We start from the raw sequence: 25,000 nt of genomic DNA on the forward strand, positions 1-25,000 counted from the left end.
AGAGGGGAGGGGGAGGGGGGGGGGGGGGGGTGCGGAAGGAGTGACGTGACAGGCAGTGTGAAAGAGAACAGAGAGGAAGAAGAGAGACAGAGAGGAAAGTAGAGAGACAGAGATCATCGTCAGTGACGACAAACAGTGAAGTGGTCTGGTCAGTGCAGTCACAGAACAATGATAGCAACGATTAACAAACAATAGAGTGTGGTGACTCTCTCCATACACAAGATATACGACTTCAAGTCAACGCTGCTTATGCTACCGACTCATCTAGCTCATAGGTAAATTAAAGGTACATTGGAACAAACCCACAAAGAGACAGAGTGTGCGAGTGAGCGAGAGAGTGAGGAAGAGAGACCAACACACACAGTAAATAAAGAACTACAGAACGAGAGAGTTTCAGTTCCACAAGGAGGCGTCACTGCGTTCGGACAAATCCATATACCTTACACCACACCTGCTAGGCAGATGCCTGACCATTAGCATAACCCGACCCGCTTAGTCAGGCCTTGAGTGCATGCGTATAGGTTTTTGTCTACCTATCAGAGTGGAATTCTTCTACAGAATTTTGCCAGAGGAAAAGACACTCTCGTTGCCATGGGTTCTCTTTCAGTGCGACAAGTGCGTACTGCACACGGGACCTCGGTTTATCGTCTCATCCGAATGACTAGACGCTCAGTTTGATTTTCCAGTCAAACTTGGGAGAAAGGGCGAGAGCGGGATTCGAACCCACACCCTCACGGACTCTCTACGTTGACAGCTGAACGTCTTAACCATTCTGCCACCTTCCTCCTAAACGAGAGAGAGAGACAGAGACAGACAGACACAACATGACATGATATTTTATTGAATAAACAAAGTGTTCATTTCAAGGGGTTAGAACACATCTGTCAATTAATTCGATTTCGCATGAAGTGGAAGGCTTCTTACTTGGGATTATTACCCAACATATCGATAACAAACAAAGGTTGACTTCATAAATCAATGAACCAGCTACCCTTTTCATTTTTTCTTTCATCAAAAGACTTCCCGAATTCAAAAAGTTTGATTTATCATCCTCCATTATCACCAATCAATCTTCTGTTCTTAACTCTTACCTTTTCTGAAACACTTTGTACACAAATCTTGACAACTGAAAAACAGGTAACTCATTATCACACCACATCACGCATGAAACATTTCTATTTGGTTTTAGAACAATATTTACATCTGTCCTGAAATACCTTATGCTTTACAATTATACTGCACGTGGGATTCGTCTTCCGTCTGTTGTTTACAAACAGGGCATGATAAATGTCTACATGTTACGTCCTTTCTGTGTCGTAGTTTATGAGAGACAGAGAGACAGAGAAAGAGAGAAAGTCTCTGGGTTTGTTCCAATGTACCTTTAATTTACCTGTGTGGTAGCTGAATGCGCAGCATTGACTTGAAGTTGTATGCTTTACGTATGGAGAGAGTTACCACACGTTATTGTTTGTTAATCAGTCAGTCTCTTAGCCTAGTTATTCTTTCATGTCGAAAGATGGCACTGTGTCTGTTGACAGCTGTTCACTGTCTTACCTGGCTTGTAGACTGGGCTCGCTGAAACAGAGCAGAAACAAAAGTGAGTAACAAAAAATACACCTGACTGTACTTCGATGGGATTAACAATTGAAAAACAACAATCCAAAAACAACAACAAGAAAACATGGATGGAGAGCAAAAAATAACACCTGATTCTACTTCGATGGGTTGGGAAAAAAACCTACAAAGAAACAAAAACTAAATGAACAAAGAAGAAAACAAATATAGAAAATGGAGAGGGAAAGAAATCAAAATCGAAATACTCACAAAACACATACACTATGGCCTGTGCTCACCCTACCCTCTCAAAAAGAGCAATAAAATTAATCTAGGAAATGCAAGAAGCAGAAAAGAGAAAAAAGTAAATACATACGCACGACATGAACCCCCCCCCCCCCCGCCCCCGCCCCCCCAAAGAAACCGAAATAAAGAACAAAATAAATTGCAGAGAAATACAACACTGTTTGTAAGAAGTTTTAAGTACATGTGCACATGTACCAGCGCGAAAGAGAGAGAAAGCAGAAAGGAAGGAAAGGAGAGACAGCAGAAAGGAAGGAAAGGAGAGACAGCAGAAAGGAAGGAAAGGAGAGACAGCAGAAAGGAAGGAAAGGAGAGACAGCAAAGGGGAAAGAAAGAAAGAAAACACAGATATATAGACAGATAGATAGATAGATAGATAGATAGATAGAAAGAGAGAGAGAGAGAGAGAGAGAGAGAGAGAGAGGGGGGGGGGATATGAAGCGAATTGTGTTTCATGAGGGCAATGGAACTAGCATTACTACTTTTTTTTTTTTCATCCAGCCCTCTGGGCAAAAAGGAAAAATAAAACAAAAACAATAACAAAACAAACAAACAAACAAAACAGCATGAAAATGAAGTCACGAAAGGTCATATTTCATGTACAGGAACAGGAGAGAGAGAGAGAGAGAGAGAGAGAGAGAGAGAGAGAGAGAGAGAGGCGGGGGGGGGGATATGAAGCGAATTGTGTTTCATGAGGGCAATGGAACTAGCATTACTACTTTTTTTTTCATCCAGCCCTCTGGGCAAAAAGGAAAAATAAAACAAAAACAATAACAAAACAAACAAACAAGCAAACAAAACAGCATGAAAATGAAGTCACGAAAGGTCATATTTCATGTACAGGAACAGGAGAGAGAGAGAGAGAGAGAGAGAGAGAGAGAGGAGGAGAGCGTGACAGTTTCATCAATACTGAGTCACCATCAATACATCTTTGGATATGATGGTGTCAAATTTGAAAAAAATTGAAGAAAATAATGAAAACTGATATTACTACTACTACTACTACCACTACAACTACTACTACTAATGAAGTGCTCTTCTATAGCGCTGCTCCCACTGAAAGAGGCTCACAGCGCTTCATAAATGAAATACAATAAGGAAGATACAAAAAGACTCAAAAGGAAATTGATATACCAATCACTCATGGCGCTCCACAGATTACATGTTACAAAAGAGAAGCAACAATAATCAAGACAACGAATAAACCACGAAGACAGTCTCCATCACCGCATCATGAACAACAACAACAATAACAACAACAACAACAACACACACACACACACACATACACAAACACACACACGCGCACACGCACAGCATCCAACACTAAACAATAGTAGTATTATCCCTCATATAACAGTAAATTAGAATAAACTGTCTCTCAAATGCAAGACAAAAAAAGATGGGACTTGACAGAGTTGAGGGAAGGGGCGTTTCGTAGGTCAGCGGGCGGTGTGTTCCAGACAGTTGGGGCTGAGGAACTAAATGGTCGGTGACCGACAGAGACTTTAGTTTTCGGTTCGATTCACTTTTAAAGTATTTTGGAATATAATTCCATAACCAGCCCCAATGATATGCAAGAGTTGGTTTACATAAAGTAACGGTTGTGAAGTGGAGGTTAACTTAGTGTCGATAATCATTTAAGTAAATATATTTACTATAAAAAAAACAACCCAAAACGGAGCATTAACACGGGGTATTTTATGCATGAATAGGCCTTTATTATACATAAAAATCTTTGAGAGGGAGAATTTCTGCTTATTTATAGTCAGAATCTGTCTGAGAGGTTGATAAGTTAATTGTTAAGTTAACAGCTCTGTTTATCGGTGGTTTAATCAGGCTATTGCTGGCCGAATCCCAAAGTGCGAAAGCACAGTCTATTTTAGATTGAACAAACGAATGAAAAACAGTTTCCTTGCATGTAAGTTAACACATATCTATTTTTCTTAAATGATACAGTTTTGAAGATTTTTGGACAAATTTCTAGGCCTTTAGACCAAGATCGTTTGTTTTCGATCATTATTCTCGAGATTTTATGATTGACAACTTTTTCTATTTTTTCGTTAACTATATAGAAGACTGGTAAATTCTGGAAAACGTTTTGTCATTTTTGTCTTGTGGTAATCATCATAAATTTACTTTAAAAAAAACTGAGAGCCATGTGAGTCAAACGTGCCCATCACCATTTGACAAGAATGTTGAAATTTTCTTTCATGGTAAGAAGAACCCTCAGAGTGTCAACATTACTTGCACCTAAAGTAGTATCATTGACAAGTACGCAGTACCATCCAGCAGCACACTGGCCCCATAGAAAGCTGAGATGGTACAGCCACGTGACGCGATCTGATGGCCTGGCAAAGACCATTCTACAAGAAACCGTGGAAGGAGGAAGGAAGGGGGGAAGACAGAAGAAAAAAGTGGAACAACACTGACGAGTGGACAGGGAAAGCGATCGCAGAGACTCAGGCACTGACACACAACCACAAGGGATGGAGGAAACTGGCGGAAATCTCATCAGGACGACGCCCCGATGACTCCAACAGGAGTTAAAGGCGCAAGGAAAGGAAAGAAAGGAAAAGTAGTATCATCGGCAAATAAGTCACACAATATTTGCAGAGATAATGGTAGATCGTTGATGTATAATGAAAATAATATAGGACCTAGTACTGAACCTCGTGGAATGCCAAATTTGTTGTAAACAAAATTTGATGCAGACGTCTTTAAAGATGCTGTTTGCTGTCTGTTGCAAAGAAAAGATTAAATCAGTTTCAGTATTTTAGATGATTTATAAATTACTAACTTTTAATGAGCAGTCCGTGGTTTATGACGTCAAAGGCTTTTGCAAAATCAATAAAAAGAACTCAGGTAAATTGATTTTTTTTTTACATTCAAATCTACAAGCCAGATGTCTATCAATTTGCAAAGTGCCGTGTGACAGGAATGATCTTAATCCTGACTGATTGATTGATGAGGTCATATTTGTTTTGATGTTAAAGACGACACACATAGTGATGTGCTGTTCAAGTGGTTTTGGAAGAACAGGTAGAATCGACATTGGTCTATAATCCGATGGGTCTGTTTTGTTTCCAGATTTTTATGATCACATGATTTATGCTCATTTAAAAACATTCGGAAAGCAGTTTTTGTCAAGACATTGATTGCACACACACACACACACACACACACACACACACACACACACACACACACACACATATGAAGAGTTTCTGTTATAGCAGGTGCTGATAGTACAAGATTTTTTATTCTATCTCACCAATCCCGCGAGTGTCTGTCTGTTTTGAAATATTTAAAGCAAAGAAAACCTCATGAACATAACACCTAGAACACTTCATCTAAGAGAGAGAGAGAGAGAGAGAGAGAGAGAGAGAGAGAGAGAGAGAGAGAGAGAGAGAGAGAGAGAGAGGTTGATTCTGGAGGACGCACACATAAACTAAAACACACACACACACACACGTCATCGCTCTCAAGCTTTCTGTCAACAGTTGCACATGCCGAAGCCACAGCAGGAACACCGACCCCGGGGCTACATTACCGCTATTGTCGGGGTTTTCTGCTGTTCTCATTTTGCCTTATTATCTATCATTTAACCTTTGTTATCTTTTAAGAGATGTGATGTAGTGTTTGTTGGTTGTACGTCTATATCCATATCTATATATATCGGGTGTCCCCAAAAAAGTGAACCGCTTTTTGACAAGTATTTTCTCAGTGATAGAGAAACCGAATTCATTGAAAATTTTCACACAGTAACCTTAGGTATCATCAACAAGTCTGCAAAATATCTAAAAGCTTGGACGCAAATGATGTGAGTATTGTCAAATTCAAAACAGCATGTAAAAAAATCCAGTATCAGAGGATAACTCACTTATTTCAGTTTATGCTTAATGTGGCCTCTATCTTCCGCCACGACTAAACGAAGTCGTTTCTTCCAAGCAGCCATGACATAATTATCCTGTCCTCTAACGCCTGCTCGGTCAATTTGTCTCTCACTCCTCGGTAAACTCTCCTTCAGAGAGTCCCATATGGCATAATCCATTGGGTTACAGTCAAGACTTTGTGGAGGCCATTCATCCTTCTTGATGAATTCTGGTGTGGCCTCCTCCAGATGGGCCTTGGTTACCCTACTTGTGTGTGAAGGAGCCTCATCTTGCTGAAACACGTAATTGTTTCCTGGATAAAGACGCCTACAATCCGGGAGAAGATTGTCATCCAATAACTGAATGTAGCTTTCACTATTAACCTTGGCTCTATCAGTGTCAATAAAATGAATGTTTGTTTTTCCTTTCCAGGATACTCCAGCTGAAACCATTATCTTTTCTGAAAATCTAGAAGTCTCATGATAGTGGCGAGATGGCTGAATTTCTCGTTTCCGTTTCCCATAAACGCGATGATTTCTAGCTATCTCTAACGTGAAGTTTTTCTCGTCTGCGAAAATGATCCTTTTCATATCAGTGGGCAAGTAACGGTCATTCAAGTTACGGCAGCGAGTTTTTCTTTTCCTCTAACATTTTGGTCCCTCCTTGATACCCGTATCCTCTTGAAGGGCTTCAGCTCCAGTTCTTTCGCCATTCTTTGCACAGAATACTTGCTCACTTGTAAATCGCTTGCAACTTCTCTAAGAGATTTGTAGGTCCCTGGGTTCTCCTCCTGGGAATGAATCAGTTCCTCAACACGGTCCTGGTTCTCCTCCGAACATGCAGTCTTGGGTCTCCAACTGCCAATTTTACGTGCCACTGACCTTGTAGTGCGTATTTTAGCGATAAGTCTGTTTACAGTGACATGACTCCACCCCTTGCCAGGAAATTCCTTTGCAATCCTTCTTCCACCCTAGCCTTTCTCTATGAAACAGTTTTCAATGGTAACCTTATCACTTTCACTCAAAGGCATGGTTGATCCTTCCAAACTGAAACTTTGGACAGAACTGATTTTGGATACAGACGACAATAAAAAAAATCAACAGACTTGACACCTAGACAGGTTATTTTTAGACTGACACTGACTGACAGATGCCAACACTTGGCAGCTGGCATGAACATGATGAAGGTCACATTGCACAGCTCTGATATTGGATTTTTTGACATGCTGTTTTGAATTTGATAATATTCGCTATATTTGCGTCCGAACTTTTTATTATTATTTTTATTTTATTTTGCAGACCTGTTCATGATACCCTAACGTTATTGTGTGAAAATTTTCAATGAATTTGGTATCTCTATCACTGAGAAAATACTTGTCAAAAAGTGATTCACTTTTTGGGGGACAACCGATAGATACATATATCTATTCATACGAATTGCATGTCATCGTGTTTTGGTGTTTTCTCTCTTTTATGCCGACGAAGTAAAATTGTTACTTTACTTTTTATGATGTCTTCTGCGCGTTTTTTTTTAGTTTCGGTTACAGTCAATTTCGGATTGTGTATTGTTTGGGGGCAAATCTATAGACTAATCTCTTTCGTAAGAATATTTGTTTTCAATAAGTAAAAATAAGTGTTGTTTATTTTCTTGGCTGAAGAATTTACCATTGCTTTCGATTTCGTATGCTTTCTTGTATTTCTACACATTGTTGCTGATTTATCCCATGTTTTATGCATATTTCCCTGTAGAGTTTCAACGTTTTTCTTTTCTTGTATATTTCATTGTTGCTGTATTCGTGTGCGTGGCTTTCAGTTGCCATGGTTTGTTTTCTTGTAAATTTTTATCCCTTTCAACAGCTTTGTTTACATTGTCCCAGCACATGCCGTCGTTTGTTTCCTGGTCGTGCTAATGTTTTTTTTGTTTTGTTTAGTTTTGTTGTTGTTGCTATTTTCTGTTTTTGTTTTAAAGTGGTTTTCTTGTATAATAAAAAAAAGGTGCATTTTCCTCAGATTTTGTGCTTGCTTTCAGGTTTTGTTTCAGATTTATTGCTGTTTTGCATTTAAAATGTTTTCTTTTTTCCCCTATCTTTTCAAATATATATATATATCTTTTTTACTGCTTTTTTTTTATAGTTATCTTTTGATGCCGTTGTTTTCATATGCGTTTTTGTTATTGTTTTGTATGTTTAAATTTTTAGGGGAGTTTTTTCCAATTTGTTTTCGTGTCTCATTTTCTTGTAATTTGTTTCCTGCAGCGTAGTTATGTTGTGTTATTTTGTTTGTGTTTATCATCTTCTTTTTTTTTCTCTCTCTCTCTCTTGCATGTGTCTTTCCAGATGGTTACTGTTTTTGTATCCGTATAATGTTGTCATACATTTCCTGGTATTTCTTTTATTCGTTGTATGATGCTCCGTGTTTTTCTTGAACTTCTTTGCATTCTTTTAATGATGCTGTTTTTGCATGCTCTTTCAGAAAAAAAAGGTTTCTGCATATTCTTTCAAATATTGATTCACTTGCATTGTTTTTACTGAGGCAGCGTGGCGTGTTTACTCTGTGTGTGTGTGTGTGTGTGTGTGTGTGTGTGTGTGTGTGTGTGTGTGTGTGTGTGTGCACTGTGTATGTAAACTAATAAATCAGGAACAGAAACGAAAAGCACTTTGGCCGTTATTTCAAATTCGGTATACCATTCAAGTGTATTAGAAAAAAAAAGAAAGCAGCAGTTTGGAGTTATACCTTATGCACTGACCCTAGTATTGACTTACGTAACATGACATAGTACGTTATTTGTTTTCCATGGGGGTAAAACCGAGAGGGGCTGACGCAAGATCGCTACACCGTCTACCCTTCTTTCCGGCGACCAAAGTGTGTGTGTGTGTGTGTGTGTGTGCGTGTGAAAAAGAGACGGAGAGAAAAGCAGCAATATCATATCTCCACATATAAACTTTACAAAGGGAAGAAACAAAACAACTCAACGCATTATAGTGTAATACAAAACGATAAACCCGACACATTCAGACGGGGAAGTTCTGACAAACGACAACGGCACTCAACATGGAATAAACAAATGAAAGGTTTTTAGAGGGCATATAAACTTCCCCCCAAGAAAAGCAAAACCAAACCAACAACAACAACAAAAAGCAGTATCGCATTTCGAAACGAGAATTTCAAAGTATCAATTTCCACGTTTGAATGCCACCATCTGAAAATACATTGATAAACAGATAGAAGAGGAAGGGTAGGGAGTTGTATGACAAGTTGCTGGAAACAGGGTAGACGGACGCAGGAATCAAAGATGAATATATGAAATACATATAAATACAATAAAGAAAATTATTAAGTGTAGTTCGTAAAAAGCACAGTCACTAATCTGATAATATAAACAACTGATAATGTATTAAGAAGTCAAAATCATCAAAAGGAACATTTCAAAACGAAAATAGGTCAGACATTTCAAAATATAAGCGAGGGGCAGTTTGTCCTGAAAAAAACCCAAAAAACAACTCCCCCCCAAAACAACAACAACAACAACAAACACACACACAACAGAAAAAAACCCAAAATACAAAACAAAAACAACCAGTACAGAAAGACCACAGTGTAGGCGTGAGGCAGTCTGGGCAGTTCAAAACAACACTAGGTCACAAAGACCACAGTGTAGGCGTGAGGCAGTCTGGGCAGTTCAAAACAACACTAGGTCACAAAGACCACAATGTAGGTGTGAGGCAGTCTGGGCAGTTCAACACAACACTAGGTCACAAAGACCACAATGTAGGTGTGAGGCAGTCTGGGCAGTTCAAAACAACACTAGGTCACAAAGACCACAGTGTAGGCGTGAGGCAGTCTGGGCAGTTCAAAACAACACTAGGTCACAAAGACCACAGTGTAGGCGTGAGGCAGTCTGGGCAGTTCAAAACAACACTAGGTCACAAAGACCACAATGTAGGTGTGAGGCAGTGTGGGCAGTTCAAAACAAAACTAGGTCACAAAGAGCACAATGTAGGTGTGAGGCAATCTGGGCAGTTCAAAACAAAACTAGGTCACAAAGAGCACAATGTAGGTGTGAGGCAGTGTGGGCAGTTCAAAACAAAACTAGGTCACAAAGACCACAATGTAGGTGTGAGGCAGTGTGGGCAGTTCAAAACAAAACTAGGTCACAAAGACCACAATGTAGGTGTGAGGCAGTGTGGGCAGTTCAAAACAAAACTAGGTCACAAAGAGCACAATGTAGGTGTGAGGCAATCTGGGCAGTTCAAAACAAAACTAGGTCACAAAGAGCACAATGTAGGTGTGAGGCAGTGTGGGCAGTTCAAAACAAAACTAGGTCACAAAGACCACAATGTAGGTGTGAGGCAGTCTGGGCAGTTCAAAACAACACTAGGTCACAAAGACCACAGTGTAGGCGTGAGGCAGTCTGGCCAGTTCAAAACAACACTAGGTCACAAAGACCACAGTGTAGGCGTGAGGCAGTCTGGGCAGTTCAACACAACACTAGGTCACAAAGAGCACAGTGTAAACGAGAGGGACGTGCAGAGGCAACACTGAGTCCATTTATCTTCAGTCACCATGGAGATGTACGAACTCGTCGCATCGCAAGCAGGCCTGGCCAACCCGTGGCTAGCGCGTCGAAGAAAGTACCACCATCCATTTTTCTTGTGTGTGTGTGTGTGTGTGTGTGTGTGTGTGTGTGTGCTGATTCGTTTTCGTTTCCAGGCCCATTTATTTCTCGACTTTTGGAGCCCGTTGTGGGTTGTTCGTACCCTTTAAAAAACGAATAATTCAGAGCTGAGTGAACAACCCCTACCAAACCGTTATAACAGATGACTACACTATACCTTATCCCAAACAATAACCAGAGATGACTAGCTTTTGGAAAAGTATGGATGGTATAGCAACTACCGAATGATCCGCGCTAAGAAATAAATGATACATTACACTATGACAGTGGAGGAAATAAATGATACATTACACTATGATAGTGGAGGAAATAAATGATACATTACACTATGATAGTGGAGGAAATAAATGATACATTACACTATGATAGTGGAGGAAATAAATGATACATTACACTATGATAGTGGAGGAAATAAATGATACATTACACTATGATAGTGGAGGAAATAAATGATACATTACACATGATAGTGGAGGAAATAAATGATACATTACACATGATAGTGGAGGAAATAAATGATACATTACACTATGATAGTGGAGGAAATAAATGATACATTACACTATGATAGTGGAGGAAATAAATGATACATTACACTATGATAGTGGAGGAAATAAATGATACATTACACTATGATAGTGGAGGAAATAAATGATACATTACACTATGATAGTGGAGGAAATAAATGCAGGTGAACGACTGAACAAACGTGTAGTGATCTTGTCCCCGCTCCCTCCTTCCCCCCCCCTCCACGTGCAACGCATCACAAACCACTGAATCCACACGTTCCCAGAACAATCGGATATCAAACACTCTCTGTAAAAATACCTTTTCATTAAATCTAACATTTGAAATATCTCTGAACTGATATAATTTCCATGTACAGGAACTTTCATTCAAATCAGATCTGTTTTTAAGATCACTACTGGGGACAAGCTTAAGACTGGTAATATTTAATAAGAAATAAAATCCATGAAATAAAATTCTAATTCAAGTCAGACTTGTCGTGATATCTCCCTGGACTTGTTTCCCCATTTGGGATGTCACGCCGTTTACGTGCATCTGTCTATCTACCTATCTATCTGTCTATCTATTTATCTATATTGTACACATACACACACACATACGCGCGCGCGCGCGCGTGTGTGTGTGTGTGTGAAAGAAATCCAATTACCATTCATCTGTTATTACATCAAATGAATTTAATAACATAAATGCATCATCTATTCAGTCTGATGTGTCCAAATATGTCATAGAATTTGTCAGTATTATTGCAGTAATTTAGCACAACTGTACCTTCTTTTTATGTTCTTTTGCTTTCTGTCAGTACAAGGTTAATCCGGCAATCAAAGAGCTTCTGATATTATATTGCACTGTATTGCATTACTTGTCACAACAGATTTCTCTGTATATGTTTGCATACTGTGTACTGATATTGAAAAAAAACCAACCAACCAACAATAACAACAAAACAACAACAGCAAAACAACCCCCCCACCCACCCAAAAAACAAACCCAAAACAAAAAATCTCCAAACAAACAAAGACAAACAACAACCGTTTTTGAGAAGTTTCTAATTTCATTTATAATCATAATCATATAACCGCCTACCACTTTATGCTTCCCACGAGTCAAAGTGACAACGATTTCTTCAGCCAGTACATTCCAGTTTGTTTGAATGAAAAGTCTCCTGTTTTACCTTTCTTCTTCGCCCCTCTACCCCCACCACCCACCCCTCATTTCCTCCGCCCTCAGTCTCTCTCCAGCTTTTAGCTGTACATTTTAAAGTTACAAGGACACTGGACGTTCATTCGAAAAAAAAAAGAGAAGAAAGCCTTCCGTTAAACACGAAACGTTGACAGCAGACAAAAACGTAGACACAAACGAATCCCTTGTCAATTCTTCAAGAGACGTCGGGTAATGACTGTAAGAGAGAGAGAGAGAGAGAGAGAGAGAGAGAGAGAGAGAGAGAGAGAGAGAGAGAGAGAGAGAGAGAAAGAGACCGACAGACAGACAGACAGAAAGAAACAGAGAGAAACAGAGAGAAAAAGACACAGAGAGAGAGAGAGAGAGAGAGAGCGACAGACAGACAGAAAGAAACAGAGAGAGACAGAGAGAAAGAAAAAGAGAGAGAGAGAGCAACAGACAGAAAGAAACAGAGAGAGACAGAGAGAAACAGAGAGAGAGAGAGAGTGAGCGAGAGAGACAGAGACAGAGAGACACAGAGAGAGAAAGAGAGAGAGAGAGACAGAGAGAGAGAGAGTGGCAAAATCAATACAAGACGAAAGGGTCGACTGAATCCTCTCTGTGTGCCAGACAAAGCCGTTTGTGGTTCCGGGCCCGAATCGAGTTTTCTACGCTCGGGGGGCGTCTGGTGAGTGGTGAGGACATGGGCCGTGGGCACCTCCCTCAGGTCGTTAGCTGACAGAGGCCGCCCACAAAACGTGCCGCAGTCTCCGTAGCTTCACAGGATCACGGATTTCCCAAAGCCGCCAGTAGCGTCGGACTTTGTGCGCGGGGGAATACACAGGGAACGCCAAAAAACAAAACTAACCTCGTGTTCGTGCGCATGCGCGCGAAAACATGCACAAACACGCATGGACAAAACACACAAACACACATGCACGCGCGCGCACACGCACACACACACACACACACACACACACAAACAAAGTTAACACGTTGCGTCGCTTGAGTAAAGATAACGTAAGTAAATCAAAATCTGAAAGAAAATGCGGAGAAAAGTTTTTTTTTCTCTGAAAGAACGTATAAAAACAGCATCATTATAAAGAATGCAAGGAAGTTCAAGAAAAACACAGAGCATCATACAACAATTAAACACTATACTCTGGACCTTGCTTTTGGAATGAACTTCCACTTTTGACTGCCTCCCTCCACTGCCTCTTCCTTGTTTTCAGTTTCTCAAGTTTAGAGTCATGCATGCATGCGATTGACTGGTATGAAAGTGCTTCGATTTGTCTCTGTACAAGATTCAGCACAAAATAAATACTGGTTAATATGATTATTATGATGATGATGATGATGATGATGATGATTATACAAAGAGTGAGAAGTGTCCAGGTCCACCGCCCGTCATCTGAGGGGTAAGTGTCATGATGATGGAGATGACGAGGATGAAGGGAGGGTGCGTATCAAGACGATGATGATGATTAAAAAGAGACATTCACGATAATGATAATGATGAGCGTGGTGTGAAAATAAATAAGGTTAGTGTCATCACATCCCTGCTGAGCATTAGAAAACCCTCAAAACCCCCTGCATGACGCAGTCAAAGAACCAAAAGGCAGCCGTCTAGGACGAGGAAGATCATGGATGGGGCAAGCAGAAGACAATCCAGCTAGTATGACAACTACAAGACCTGAAAGAAACAAAAGAATGGGAGAAAACCCCCGAAAACCTCAACCATCTATTCAACACAGCCATTTCAACCACTCTAGGAAGACATTGTCGGGAATGGCCAGAGGGCAAAACTGATGCGGAAGTGAAGCTACTCAAAGAAGAAAACAGTAAAGAAGAGGACATCATCATATACACAGATGGCTCAGTCACCAAAAACCAATCCGGTTGGGGATTCACTGCGAAACAAAATGGAAAAACAATTAGGGAAGAGAATGCTGCCAACAAAGTCACAATCTCCAGCCTAACGATGGAAGTTGAAGCTGTGACACATGCCCTCCAGTGGCTATCGTCCATCCATATGCCCGGAAACCAACATGCCATGATTCTAACCGACTCATTGAGCCTCATACAGAAAATTGAAAATGGAATGGGAAGCCCAGAATGGCATAAAGCAATGCGCAACTTTCAGATTTAAAAACTTACATGGTCATACTGCCCGGGACATGCAGGAGTTAAGGGAAATGAGCGAGCTGACAGACTTGCTAGTAACGGAACACCAACGAGCGGCCTACATTTAGGAAAATCGGAAATCCTGAGAAAAGTCAAAGAATATCAAAAAGAACAGGTACAAGGCCATCACACCATTGATCGCCTCAAAGAAATAAAGGTAGAGAGGGAGCGGCCGTAAGTCTAGCATGAAAGGTAGAGCACGATGCTTTGCAAATCAAACGAACATCGGCATCATTTCCAAACCAACACTGCGCAAATTACTTCAAAACGGAACAGAGTCTCTATGGGCTTTTCCAAATACAATAGACTGAGCAACACACTAGACACCACGTTCTTGGCATCAGAGATCTTTTCCCACCCCTCTTGCGGCCAATCAGTGGCAGCCTCTGTGCGTGTGTGTATGTGTGTGTTTGTATGTCTGTGTGGGTCTGTGTGTTTTGTTGAGTGTGTGCGTGCGCGAGGGTGTAAGTGTACACAAGTGTCAGGAGAGTTCTGTGCACGTGCGTGTGTGTGTGTGTGAGGGTGGGGGCGGGGTGGAAGGGGGTGAGGGGGGGCCTGGAGGGGGAGGGGGGGGGGGGTAGAGGATGAGGTTTGTATGTGTATGCATGCCTACACTGTGGGAGCAACGGAATATTGGAACGTGCGGGTGTGCATATATATATTTGTATGTATGTGTGTGGGGTTGGGGGTGGGGGATATGGGCGTATGTGTGTGTGCTTGCACAAGTAAGTGTGCCTGTGTGTGTGTGTGTGTGTGTGTGTGTGTGTGTGTGTGTGTGTGTGTGTGTGTGTGTGTGTGTGTGTGTGTGTGTGTCTGGGTGTGCCGAGGAAGCTGCGATACGTGGCCTGGAAATGAGTGTGTGGAGGAGTGGGGGTAGAGGGGGTGCAGGGTAATGTGTGTGTGTGTGTGTGTGTGTGTGTGTGTGTGTGTGTGTGTGTTGGGGCTCATGTACGTTTATGGGTATTTGATTGTGCTTTCATATCTGTGAAACTGCATGTTTGGTGCATATCTGTTATGCATATGTGTGCGTATGTGTGAATCTGTTTCTCCATGTTTTATATTTATTTGCTTATTTATCATCATTGTTGCCTTTTTTATTTATTTATTTTATTTTATTTAATTAATTAATTAATTATTTTATTTATTATTAATTTTTTGTACGCTTATAGTTGACTTCATCAAGTTTTTGCACCTTATAAATATTATTATTAGTAGTAGTAGTTCTTTATTTTTGTATTTATCTATTATTTATATACTTATTTCTTTTTATTTATTTATTTATTTTTTCTCAAGGCCTAAGTGCGTTGGGTTACGCTGCTGGTCAGGCATCTGCTTGGCAGATGTGGTGTAGCGTATATGGATTTATCCGATCGCAGTGACGTCTCCTTGAGCTACTGATACTGATACTTCCCTGCTGACAGATGCATAATAAATACGATTAGTGTCACAAAATCTGTGCTGTTAGTAACCATGCTGCGTGTGTCTACAGATGCAGAAAGAATAGAATTCGCGTTGATGGTAACTACACTGCGTGTGTCTACAGATGGAGCATAAATAAAATTAGTGTCATCAATTCTATATTGTCAGTAACCATATCTATAGATACAAAATAAATGAAATTAGTGTCATCACTTTCCTGCTGATAGTAATTATGCTGCGTGTGTCTATAGATGCAGAATAAATAAGATTAGTGTCGTCAATTCTATGCTGATCGTAACCATGCTCTGTGTGTGTCTAGAGATCAGAATCAATAAGGTGTGTGTCATCAAGTCTATATTGATAGTAACCATATCTATAAATACGGAATAAATGAAATTTGTGTCATCACTTCTCTACTGACAGTAACCATGCTGTGTGTGTCTACAAATGCAGAATAAATAAAATTAGTGTCATCAATTCTATATTGATAGTAACCATATGTATAGATACACAACACATAAAATTAGTGTCATCAATTCTCTGCTGATAATAACCATGCCTCATGTCACTTGTCCTAACATTGTTTCTCTTCCATGTTCATAAGATCTGATGGATGTGTTCTTGCCTCAGCCTTGAAGAAGTGAACCACCTAAAAACAACAACACCAACAAAAACACAAAAAAACCCACCACCGACAAAAAAACACCAAAAAACCCCCACCAAACAAACAACAACAAAGCCCCCCTCTCCCCCCCCCCCCCCCCCCCCGCCCCCTCCCCCAGCACTCACGAATGACTTTGAGATGGACCCTCCACTTGATGGTGGTGGTGTGGATGACCTGACACTCATAGATGCCCGCGTCCTGCAGCCTGGCCTCCTTCACCACCAGGTTCCAGTCCGTCAGACCGCCGGGCCACTCGGCGTGCTCCAGGATGATGTTGGGATCCTGCACCCAGGTGGTCGTGCCGATCGTCAGGAAATGCCCGAAGCCGATCCGCCGCCATGACACCTGCAGGGACAGGACAGGGGAGAGGAGAGAGGTGAAAAAAGGGTTGTTTTCAGGTTGTTGCTCACCTTCGTACAGCCACAAAACAGCGTTGGTACGAGGGTCATTCAATAAATAAGGTGAATTTTTCGGTATAAGGACTTCTAATACAGATAGAAGCTTACTTTTTTTAATTTTTCAACGTAGTCTCCCAGCACTGTCACACACTTTTCCCATCTGTGCACAAGCTTCCATATTCCCTCAGCGTAAAAATCTTTGGACTGATGTCTCAGCCAGTCGCTCACAACACTTTTGACTTCATCGTCACTTTCAAACTTCGTGCCTCTCGTGAACGCTTTCAAGGGACCAAACAGGTGAAAGTCTGAAGGGGCAAGGTCTGGGCTGTAAGGGGGATGAGGGAGCAGTTCCCAGCCCAGCTCGTTGATGGTCTGCACCGTAAGCATCTTTGGCACCCACCGGCAGCTGACCTTCGAGTAGCCAAGGTCATCATGGACAATTTTGTGTGCTGTCCCAACAGATAAGCTCAAAGTCCTTGCAATGTCATCCACTGTCACCCTTCTGTCAGACTGAATGAGGTCATTGACTGATTCGATCACCTCAGGAGACCTCACTTCTGTAGGCCTTCCAGGCCTGTCTTCATCCTCAACACTGCTCCGTCCTTCTTTAAACAATTTAGCCCACTTGTAGACATTTTTTCGGCTGAAACATGTGGCACCATACACAGTTGACATTCTCCAATGAATTTCAACTGGTTTGCACCCTTCAGCAACCAAAAACTTGATAACTGACCGCTGTTCAATCCTGGAGCATGCTTCTTGGTCGGCCATCTTTGTTAATCGCCAAAACTCTCAAAGTTTTTTTTAAATCTGCAAAACAAATTAAATCCATGTGAAAAAGAAGTAAAAAAAAAAAAAAAAAAAGTATGCTTCTATCTGTATTAGAAGTCCTTATACCGAAAAATTCACCTTATTTATTGAATGACCCTCGTACAACAGCACGAAAACATGTACCTTCAGTGATGCTAGTACTAACATCCACCTCGTCATCCGTCGCATGATCTACCTGTTCATCAATCAATCAACATCCGCCTGTTCATCCATCCATGAACATCCACCTGGCCAACTATCCATTCATTGACGTTAGCAAAACAGCATGAGCATCCATATGTCTACATATCCATCCATCTAAAGAGATTTGTACACCTGTATGAAAAGCACTCTGTTCATCCATCCGTCCATCCACCGACGTCAATACACTTGTATGAACATCCGTCCGTCCACTGACGTCAATACACTTGTATGAACATCCGTCCGTCCACTGACGTCAATACACTTGTATGAACATCCGCCCGTCCACTGACGTCAATACACTTGTATGAACATCCGTCCATCCACTGACGTCAATGCACTTGTATGAACATCCGTCCGTCCAACCTTCAAATGACGTCAGTGCGACCGTATCAACATCCAGCTGCGCCCCCACTGTCGTTAGATTAACTGTATGAACAGAATCCATCCATCCAGCAGTAAAATGCGAACATACATCCCTCTACCCATCCAACCGCTCAGGACTGTGCAACTGTGTGAACATAAATCCATCCTTCAAAAAAAAAAAAAAAAAAGAAAAAAAAGCCAGTCACAGTCGTACGTTTCGTGTATCACCAAAAATGGAGCATGAAGAACTGCTGGAAACAGATCATGTGTCGGAGAGAGAGAGAGAGAGGATGAGAGAGAATGAGAGATAGAGAGGGAGAGAGAGAGAGAGAGGATGAGAGAGAATGAGAGAGAGAGAGGGAGAGAGAGAATGAGAGATAGAGAGGAAGAGAGAGAGAGAGAGGATGAGAGAGAATGAGAGAGAGAGAGGGAGAGAGAGAATGAGAGATAGAGAGGAAGAGAGAGAGAGAGAGGATGAGAGAGAATGAGAGAGAGGGAGAGAGAGAGAGAATGAGAGATAGGGAGAGAGAGAGAGAGAGGATGAGAGAGAATGAGAGAGAGAGAGGGAGAGAGAATGAGAGGGAGAGAATGAGAGAGAGAGAGAGAGAGAGAGAGAGGATGAGAGAGAATGAGAGAGAGAGGGAGAGAGAATGAGAGGGAGAGAATGAGAGAGAGAGAGAGAGAGAGAGAGAGAGAGAGAGAGAGAGAGAGAGAGGGAGAGAGAGAGAGGATGAGAGAGAATGAGAGAGAGAGAGGGAGAGAGAATGAGAGGGAGAGAATGAGAGAGAATGAGAGAGAGAGAGAGGGAGAGAGAGGGAGAGAGAGAGAGAGGATGAGAGAGAATGAGAGAGAGAGAGGGAGAGAGAGGGAGAGAGAGAGGATGAGAGAGAATGAGAGAGAGAGAGGGAGAGAGAATGAGAGGGAGAGAATGAGAGAGAATGAGAGAGAGAGGGAGAGAGAGGAAGAGAGAGAGAGAGGATGAGAGAGAATGAGAGAGAGAGAGGGAGAGAGAGGGAGAGAGAGGGAGAGAGAATGAGAGGGAGAGAATGAGAGAGAATGAGAGAGAGAGAGAGGGAGAGAGAGGAAGAGAGAGAGAGAGGATGAGAGAGAATGAGAGAGAGAGAGGGAGAGAGAGGGAGAGAGAGGGAGAGAGAGGATGAGAGGGAGAGAATGAGAGGGAGAGAGAGAGAGAGAATGAGAGACAGAGTTGACCTTTATTTGACTGAAGGAGTGTGCACTTATGTGACTAAGTATGTGTCCCTCTCTGTTGTTGCTGCTGTTGGTTTTTGTCATCATCATCATCATCATCATCATCATAATAGTAATAACCAGAATACTACTACTACTACCACGAATGGTGGTGATGATGATGATACTACTACTAATGGTACTTATTATAATTATTATCATTATCATTGTTACTACAATGATGATGATAATAATAATAATGATAATAATAATAATTATTAAATTATCATCATTGTTATTTTGTCATCATCATCATCAACCACCCACATGCTCTCTTTCTCAACCAACCAACCAACCATTCAGACCAGCACCATTTCAATTAACCCGTGCCTGGCCCAGCCTGGCCAGCAGATCACAGAAAACTAATCAGGCGATGAATCGACCGCCTCTCCCTGCCCACTGCCCGGCCCATGTTTTTCATCATAACTGATATCTCCCTCCCCACCCCCCTTCCCCGCTGGAGGGAGTGAGCCAATAAAGGTGGGGGTAATGACGCCCGGGGGACAGAGGGAGGGGGGAAGGGAGTCGGGGGGGTGGGGGGGGGAGGCAAGGAAAATAGGAGTGAGGAGAAGATAGAGTGAAATAGAGGGAAGCACAGAGAGACAGAGACAGACAGACAGAGAGGGGGGAGGGAGGGAGGAGGTGTGGGAGTAAGGGCGAGAGATAGAGGAGAGAGAGAGGGACGATTGGGGATGGGAGAGAGAGAGAGAGGGGGGGATGGGAGAGATGGAGACAGGGAGTGAGGGTGAGAGAGGGACGATTGAGGGAGAGAGAGAAAGAGAGAGTGAGAGACAGAGAGAGAGAGAGGAAGGGAGGGAGGGCGAGAGAAAGAGGGAGTGAGAGACAGAGAGAGAGAGAGAGAGGAAGAGAGAGAGGGAGACAGGGAGGGAGGGTGAGAGAAAGAGGGAGTGTGGAGATAGTGTGGGACGATTGAGGGAGAGAAAGAAAGAGAGAGAGAGTGAGTGAGAGAGAGGATGGAAGGGAGGGAGGGAGGGAGGGAGGGAGGGAGTGAGGGTGAGAGAAAGAGGAAGTATGGATAGAGGGACGATTGAGGGAGAGAGAGAGAGAGTGAGAGACAGACAGTGAGATTGCGAGAGAGACAGACAGACAGAGAGGATAGAGGGAAGGAGGAATAGAGAGAAAGAGTGAGAGAAAGAGAGACAGAGACAGAGAGATAGAAAGAGATAGAGAGAGAGAGAGAGACAGAGAGAGAGAGAGAGAGAGAGAATTAAATCATTCGCCACGTCGGTCATATTAAACTGCATGTTTTTCCTCTTTCGATTGATGTCATCAAAAAAAGCACAGAGAGAGAGAGAGGTGGGGGAGGAAAAGGGGGAGACAGAGAGAGAGGGAGAGGGAGAGAGAGAGAGAGAGAGGGGGGGGGGTGAAGAATTAAATCTTTCGCCACGTCGGTCATATTAATGAGGGAATGTTTCTGCCTCTTTCGATTGATGCCATCAAAAAAACACACGAAAAAAATAAGAAAAGAAACGAAAAAGCAGAGAGAGAGAGAGAGAGAGAGAGAGAGAGAGAGAGAGGTGAGGTCGGATAGAAATTTATGATGCTGCAGGAGCATAATAATTATCCAAAAAAGAAAAAAAATATATCTATTTATTCATCACTAGTTAAAACACACGGAAGAGGATTAAATGTACAAAAAACCCAGTTTGATAAAGTTTTATTGCTGACTTGCCGAATTTTTCTTTCTTTCTAAACATCATCAGTTGTCACAGATAATCAGGAGATTCGTCATGATAAGATGAGCAGAGGAATCTTTTCCTCTTGGCCGGTTTTTGAAGTGATACTGGGTAAATGTCAAATGCACGATCATGCACGGTTTCCTGTTTGTTCATTCCAACAGTGCATATGATTATATCATAGTACTGTCAATTGTCAGTTTGATTAATCATTCATGAGAAGCATACGAAAAATCTTCTGCTCTCATTGCCAAAATAATTCAAATAACTGTGTTTTGTTTTGCTTATATAGTTATCGTATTTCTTTCAAAACAAGATGCGTGCCTCGCTGGATATTGTGGTGCTTCTTTTCCACCTTTCGCTGGCCTCTCCCGGGTGTTACGTAGTGACATGTCATGGATATGACGTTTCTTTCTTTCCATGGCCACAGGAACGCGCACAGCAAAAGAGAGGAGAGAGAGAGAAAGAGAGGGGGGGTAGGGGGGGGGGGCAGGGGTAAGGGGGATGCGGGACTTTTTAACCCTTTCACCGCCAGTCAATTTAGAGTACAGAATTCCCTTGTGGTATAAACACAGAAAAGACAGTGGCTAAGAATAGCTGGGGATCCCCCCTGCGATGTATAGAAAATATGGCCTATCCTACCACCGAACATTAAGAGCAGTAGGTTCACGGATAACAGACCAATGAATGGTCACCTTTCAGTGATATGGGTCCTCTACCACGCCTGTGCATAAATGCGAGTTTGGCGGTGAAAGGGTTAAATCGTCTTCGTCCAGGGCGTTGAGGTCTAAGGTGCCCGAGCTCGGAGCTTGACTATCCAAACTATTCTCACAGCAGTCTTTTTCCAGGGTGTTTGTGTGTACCTGTTCAATGGCCACTGAGGTTTTCCACTGAGTGTTGAGGAGCGATGGAATATTTCGTGACCAGCATGCTGGCGTCTTTGTGTATGTTGGATCGGAGCTGGCACACTCTTGTCTTGACAGTGTTTTATGTTTCACCCACAAACTGTTTTTGTTGCACTTGTTGCAGAAGTGGATGTGTAATGGTGTCTGAGAGGTTGCATGTTAGTCTGTGTCTGATATGAAATGGTTCTCTTGATTGGTGACTGAAAGTTTGTGGCTTCTGCAACACACACACACACACACACACACACACAGACATAGAGTGAGAGAGATAGAGAGAGAGAGAGATCCACTAATTGCCTGTTTTCTAATTATCTGCTTTATGTATTTTCCAGTTCTAAAGCAAATTTCGTGTTCTGATCACAGTTTTTCTAGTCGTTCACCATCTTAAAAAAACAACAACAAATACTGTTCATTTGGGACGCCTTTACTGAAAGCTGAATTCCGATTTCAGCACTGATGCAGAAACGTCGACAGACAGGTGGGAAGGAAGGGATGGATGTACAGGGCTTTGGGGGCAGGGCGATGGGGGGAGCGGAAAGGTTTAAAAAAAGAAAAAAAAGATCAGAATGTGCTTATCGTCTGATCTCTTATCTTACAGACTGTCACAAAAGAACGGCAGACGTTTCGCTGTGCCAGGCAGCGTCTTTGGCTGGCTGCGTTGTTGGTGAGCCAGCCTCTGTGTCTTCTCACCTTTGAAACAAATGCCAGGGGAAATAGAACGGAGTGGTCGGGACACATCTGGTCCCGCCTTCAACAGCCTAAATGGCGCTGCCCCTGAAGAAAATGAGAGGGAAAAAGGAGAGCCGAGGGACAGGGACAGGGAGGGAGGGAGGGGGGGAGAGAGAGGTGGGGAGGGAAACAGAGAGTGAGGGTGTAACAGAGTTATCAACGAAACGAACTGAGACAGAAGAGTCATTCTGAGAGAGAAAAAGTCAGAAGAGAGAAAGAGAGAGAGAGAGAGACGGGGGAGGGGTGAAACACATGCATATGTCACTTTTATTTATTTGTTTGTCTGTCTGTCCATATGTTGGCTCCCAAACATATACTTCAAAAGCAAATTATGGGATCATATTCCAAACGCATTTCATCAAAACATTCTCGTAACACTTTAGCCCGTAACACTTTCATTTCTTGCCATAATCTGACACATACAATCCCCATGTTATGATTCCATGTGATTCATAAATGAAACGAAGAAAAGCAAAGCTCACCATGCATCATGTATGTGTGCACCCTCTTCTTCCACCCCACCCCGTCCCGTTCTGTTCCTCCACTCATGCATGGACATGTGCAAACATGAGAGCACGAGAGTGAGGGAGACAGAAAGACACAGAAACAAAGACAGGGACAGAGACGGAACAAACAAACACCAACCAAACATACAAAGCCTTTCAGCAGGGAAGCGTTAAAGTACACAGCAGAAAGGCGAGGCAGCGAAGCGTTGCAAATCACCAGCAACAGCTGTTGCACGGACGACAGGCGACAGAGACTGGAACTACCTCCCCTGAGAGATAACGACCAGTCTGAAGGAAAGAGGAAAACTGGGTGCACAGAGACCAGCACATGAATGAGACCGGGAAAAAAGAAGAAATAGAATCTAAACAAAGACAAGTGATAAACAAAATAAAATGAAGAAATAAAGAAGAAGCATGCTATTCTTTTTATTTTAAGAGCACGAAACAAAACAAAAATAGACAATAATGTTATCATATATTGAACAAGTAAATAAATGATTGACATTTAAAATATCAATAGACAAAAAAGACAAGTCCATGTCATCCATCCATACACAGCAAGCACCCTCGTCTTCACAAATTATCAGCAAGGAATCGCAGTGACTGGTAGCTGGGAATGTCTACAACAGCTCTGATGACTGTTGACATGTTTCACGATGTTGTGGAATGTAAGCTGTGCTCATAGTTTTTCTGACAATCTTTTGGATACCATGTTGACTGAGATGTTCAATAAATGTGTTTCATGGTGCAATGGAAGACAATTTCACCACTGCATGTGAAGTGTAAAATGGGTTCAACTCAAAGGATATTGCTCCTAACGCATCAACACGTACCCTTTGTTTCTATCTGTCCATTTTCTGTCTTCTCTCCTCCACTTTCTTACTGTCCCCAGTAGGTCCATATCAGTTCTCTGTCTCCTGTCTTTTTCACAGCCATTTCTGCATTGTTAGATATCTTTTATATCTCTATCTTTTGTTCTCCCTGTCTTCCTCATCGTATCAGTGGCATCACACTTAACGAGTGCCTTCCCTGCAGTTGGCAGACAGTGTACTATCTACGGATTTATTCTTTTATTGATATCCTTTAATATCCCTAACTACTCTACACACACGAGTTCTAGACATGGAAAGAGCTTTCCAAAACACGGAGGATGAACCAAACGTTACCATTTCCTGTCATCCACCCACACGCTGTGATCATCCCTGTCTTCACGGACTATCAGCATGGAATCTCAGAGACTGCATGCTGGCAGCAGCCTCAATGGCTCTAATGGCTGCCGACAGCCATTTCCTTCCCTGAAAGGATTCACGGTGTTGTTCAGTGTGAACCATGATGGTTAGCTCTTAGTGAAACCTTTCGTTTCTGTGTTTGTTGAAGTGTCAAGGAAATAGCAATGTTAGCAGTATACACGTGAGGGAGAGTTGATGTACCAGGCTCTTGTGTTGCGAACAATATCGGTTATGCGGATACCGACATGAATTTGTTTTGCCTATTGACTTGTGTCATCATCCATGTCTTCATTTCTCCAGCTGTTTGACACTAAATGTCAACCCGGAATATCATCAAAGAAATCTCATTAACATAGTGATTGATTGATTTAAGCTACCTGTGTCATCCACACAGATAACCAGGTGGATGGAAGACAATGTATACTACCAGCAACAGCAAAGTGAGCATGCTACTTTCCCTCCTCAGTATATGTAAAAACAGCACTCATCCTTTCTTCCCATCCGCTGCTATTACCTTGTGTGTAATTTTGTATACAAACTCAGCTATAGTTT

General features: G+C 42.0%; 1 protein-coding gene across 6 annotated transcripts in view; it reads right to left on the bottom strand.

Moving 5' to 3' along the window:
- The window catches only part of LOC143296999 (zwei Ig domain protein zig-8-like), a 606,029-nt gene that overhangs the window by 34,212 nt on the left and 546,817 nt on the right, over window positions 1-25,000 (bottom strand). For all 6 annotated transcript variants that reach the window (XM_076609106.1, XM_076609107.1, XM_076609109.1 and 3 more), the window contains 2 exons: window positions 16,485-16,704; window positions 1,555-1,575 (listed from right to left, as the gene is read on the bottom strand). In XM_076609106.1, coding sequence (XP_076465221.1) covers window positions 1,555-1,575; window positions 16,485-16,704 — 241 coding nt within the window. The remainder of the gene's footprint in view (window positions 1-1,554; window positions 1,576-16,484; window positions 16,705-25,000) is intronic.

This window comes from Babylonia areolata, chromosome 22, assembly GCF_041734735.1.
Source record: "Babylonia areolata isolate BAREFJ2019XMU chromosome 22, ASM4173473v1, whole genome shotgun sequence".
Taxonomy (NCBI): domain Eukaryota; kingdom Metazoa; phylum Mollusca; class Gastropoda; order Neogastropoda; family Buccinidae; genus Babylonia; species Babylonia areolata.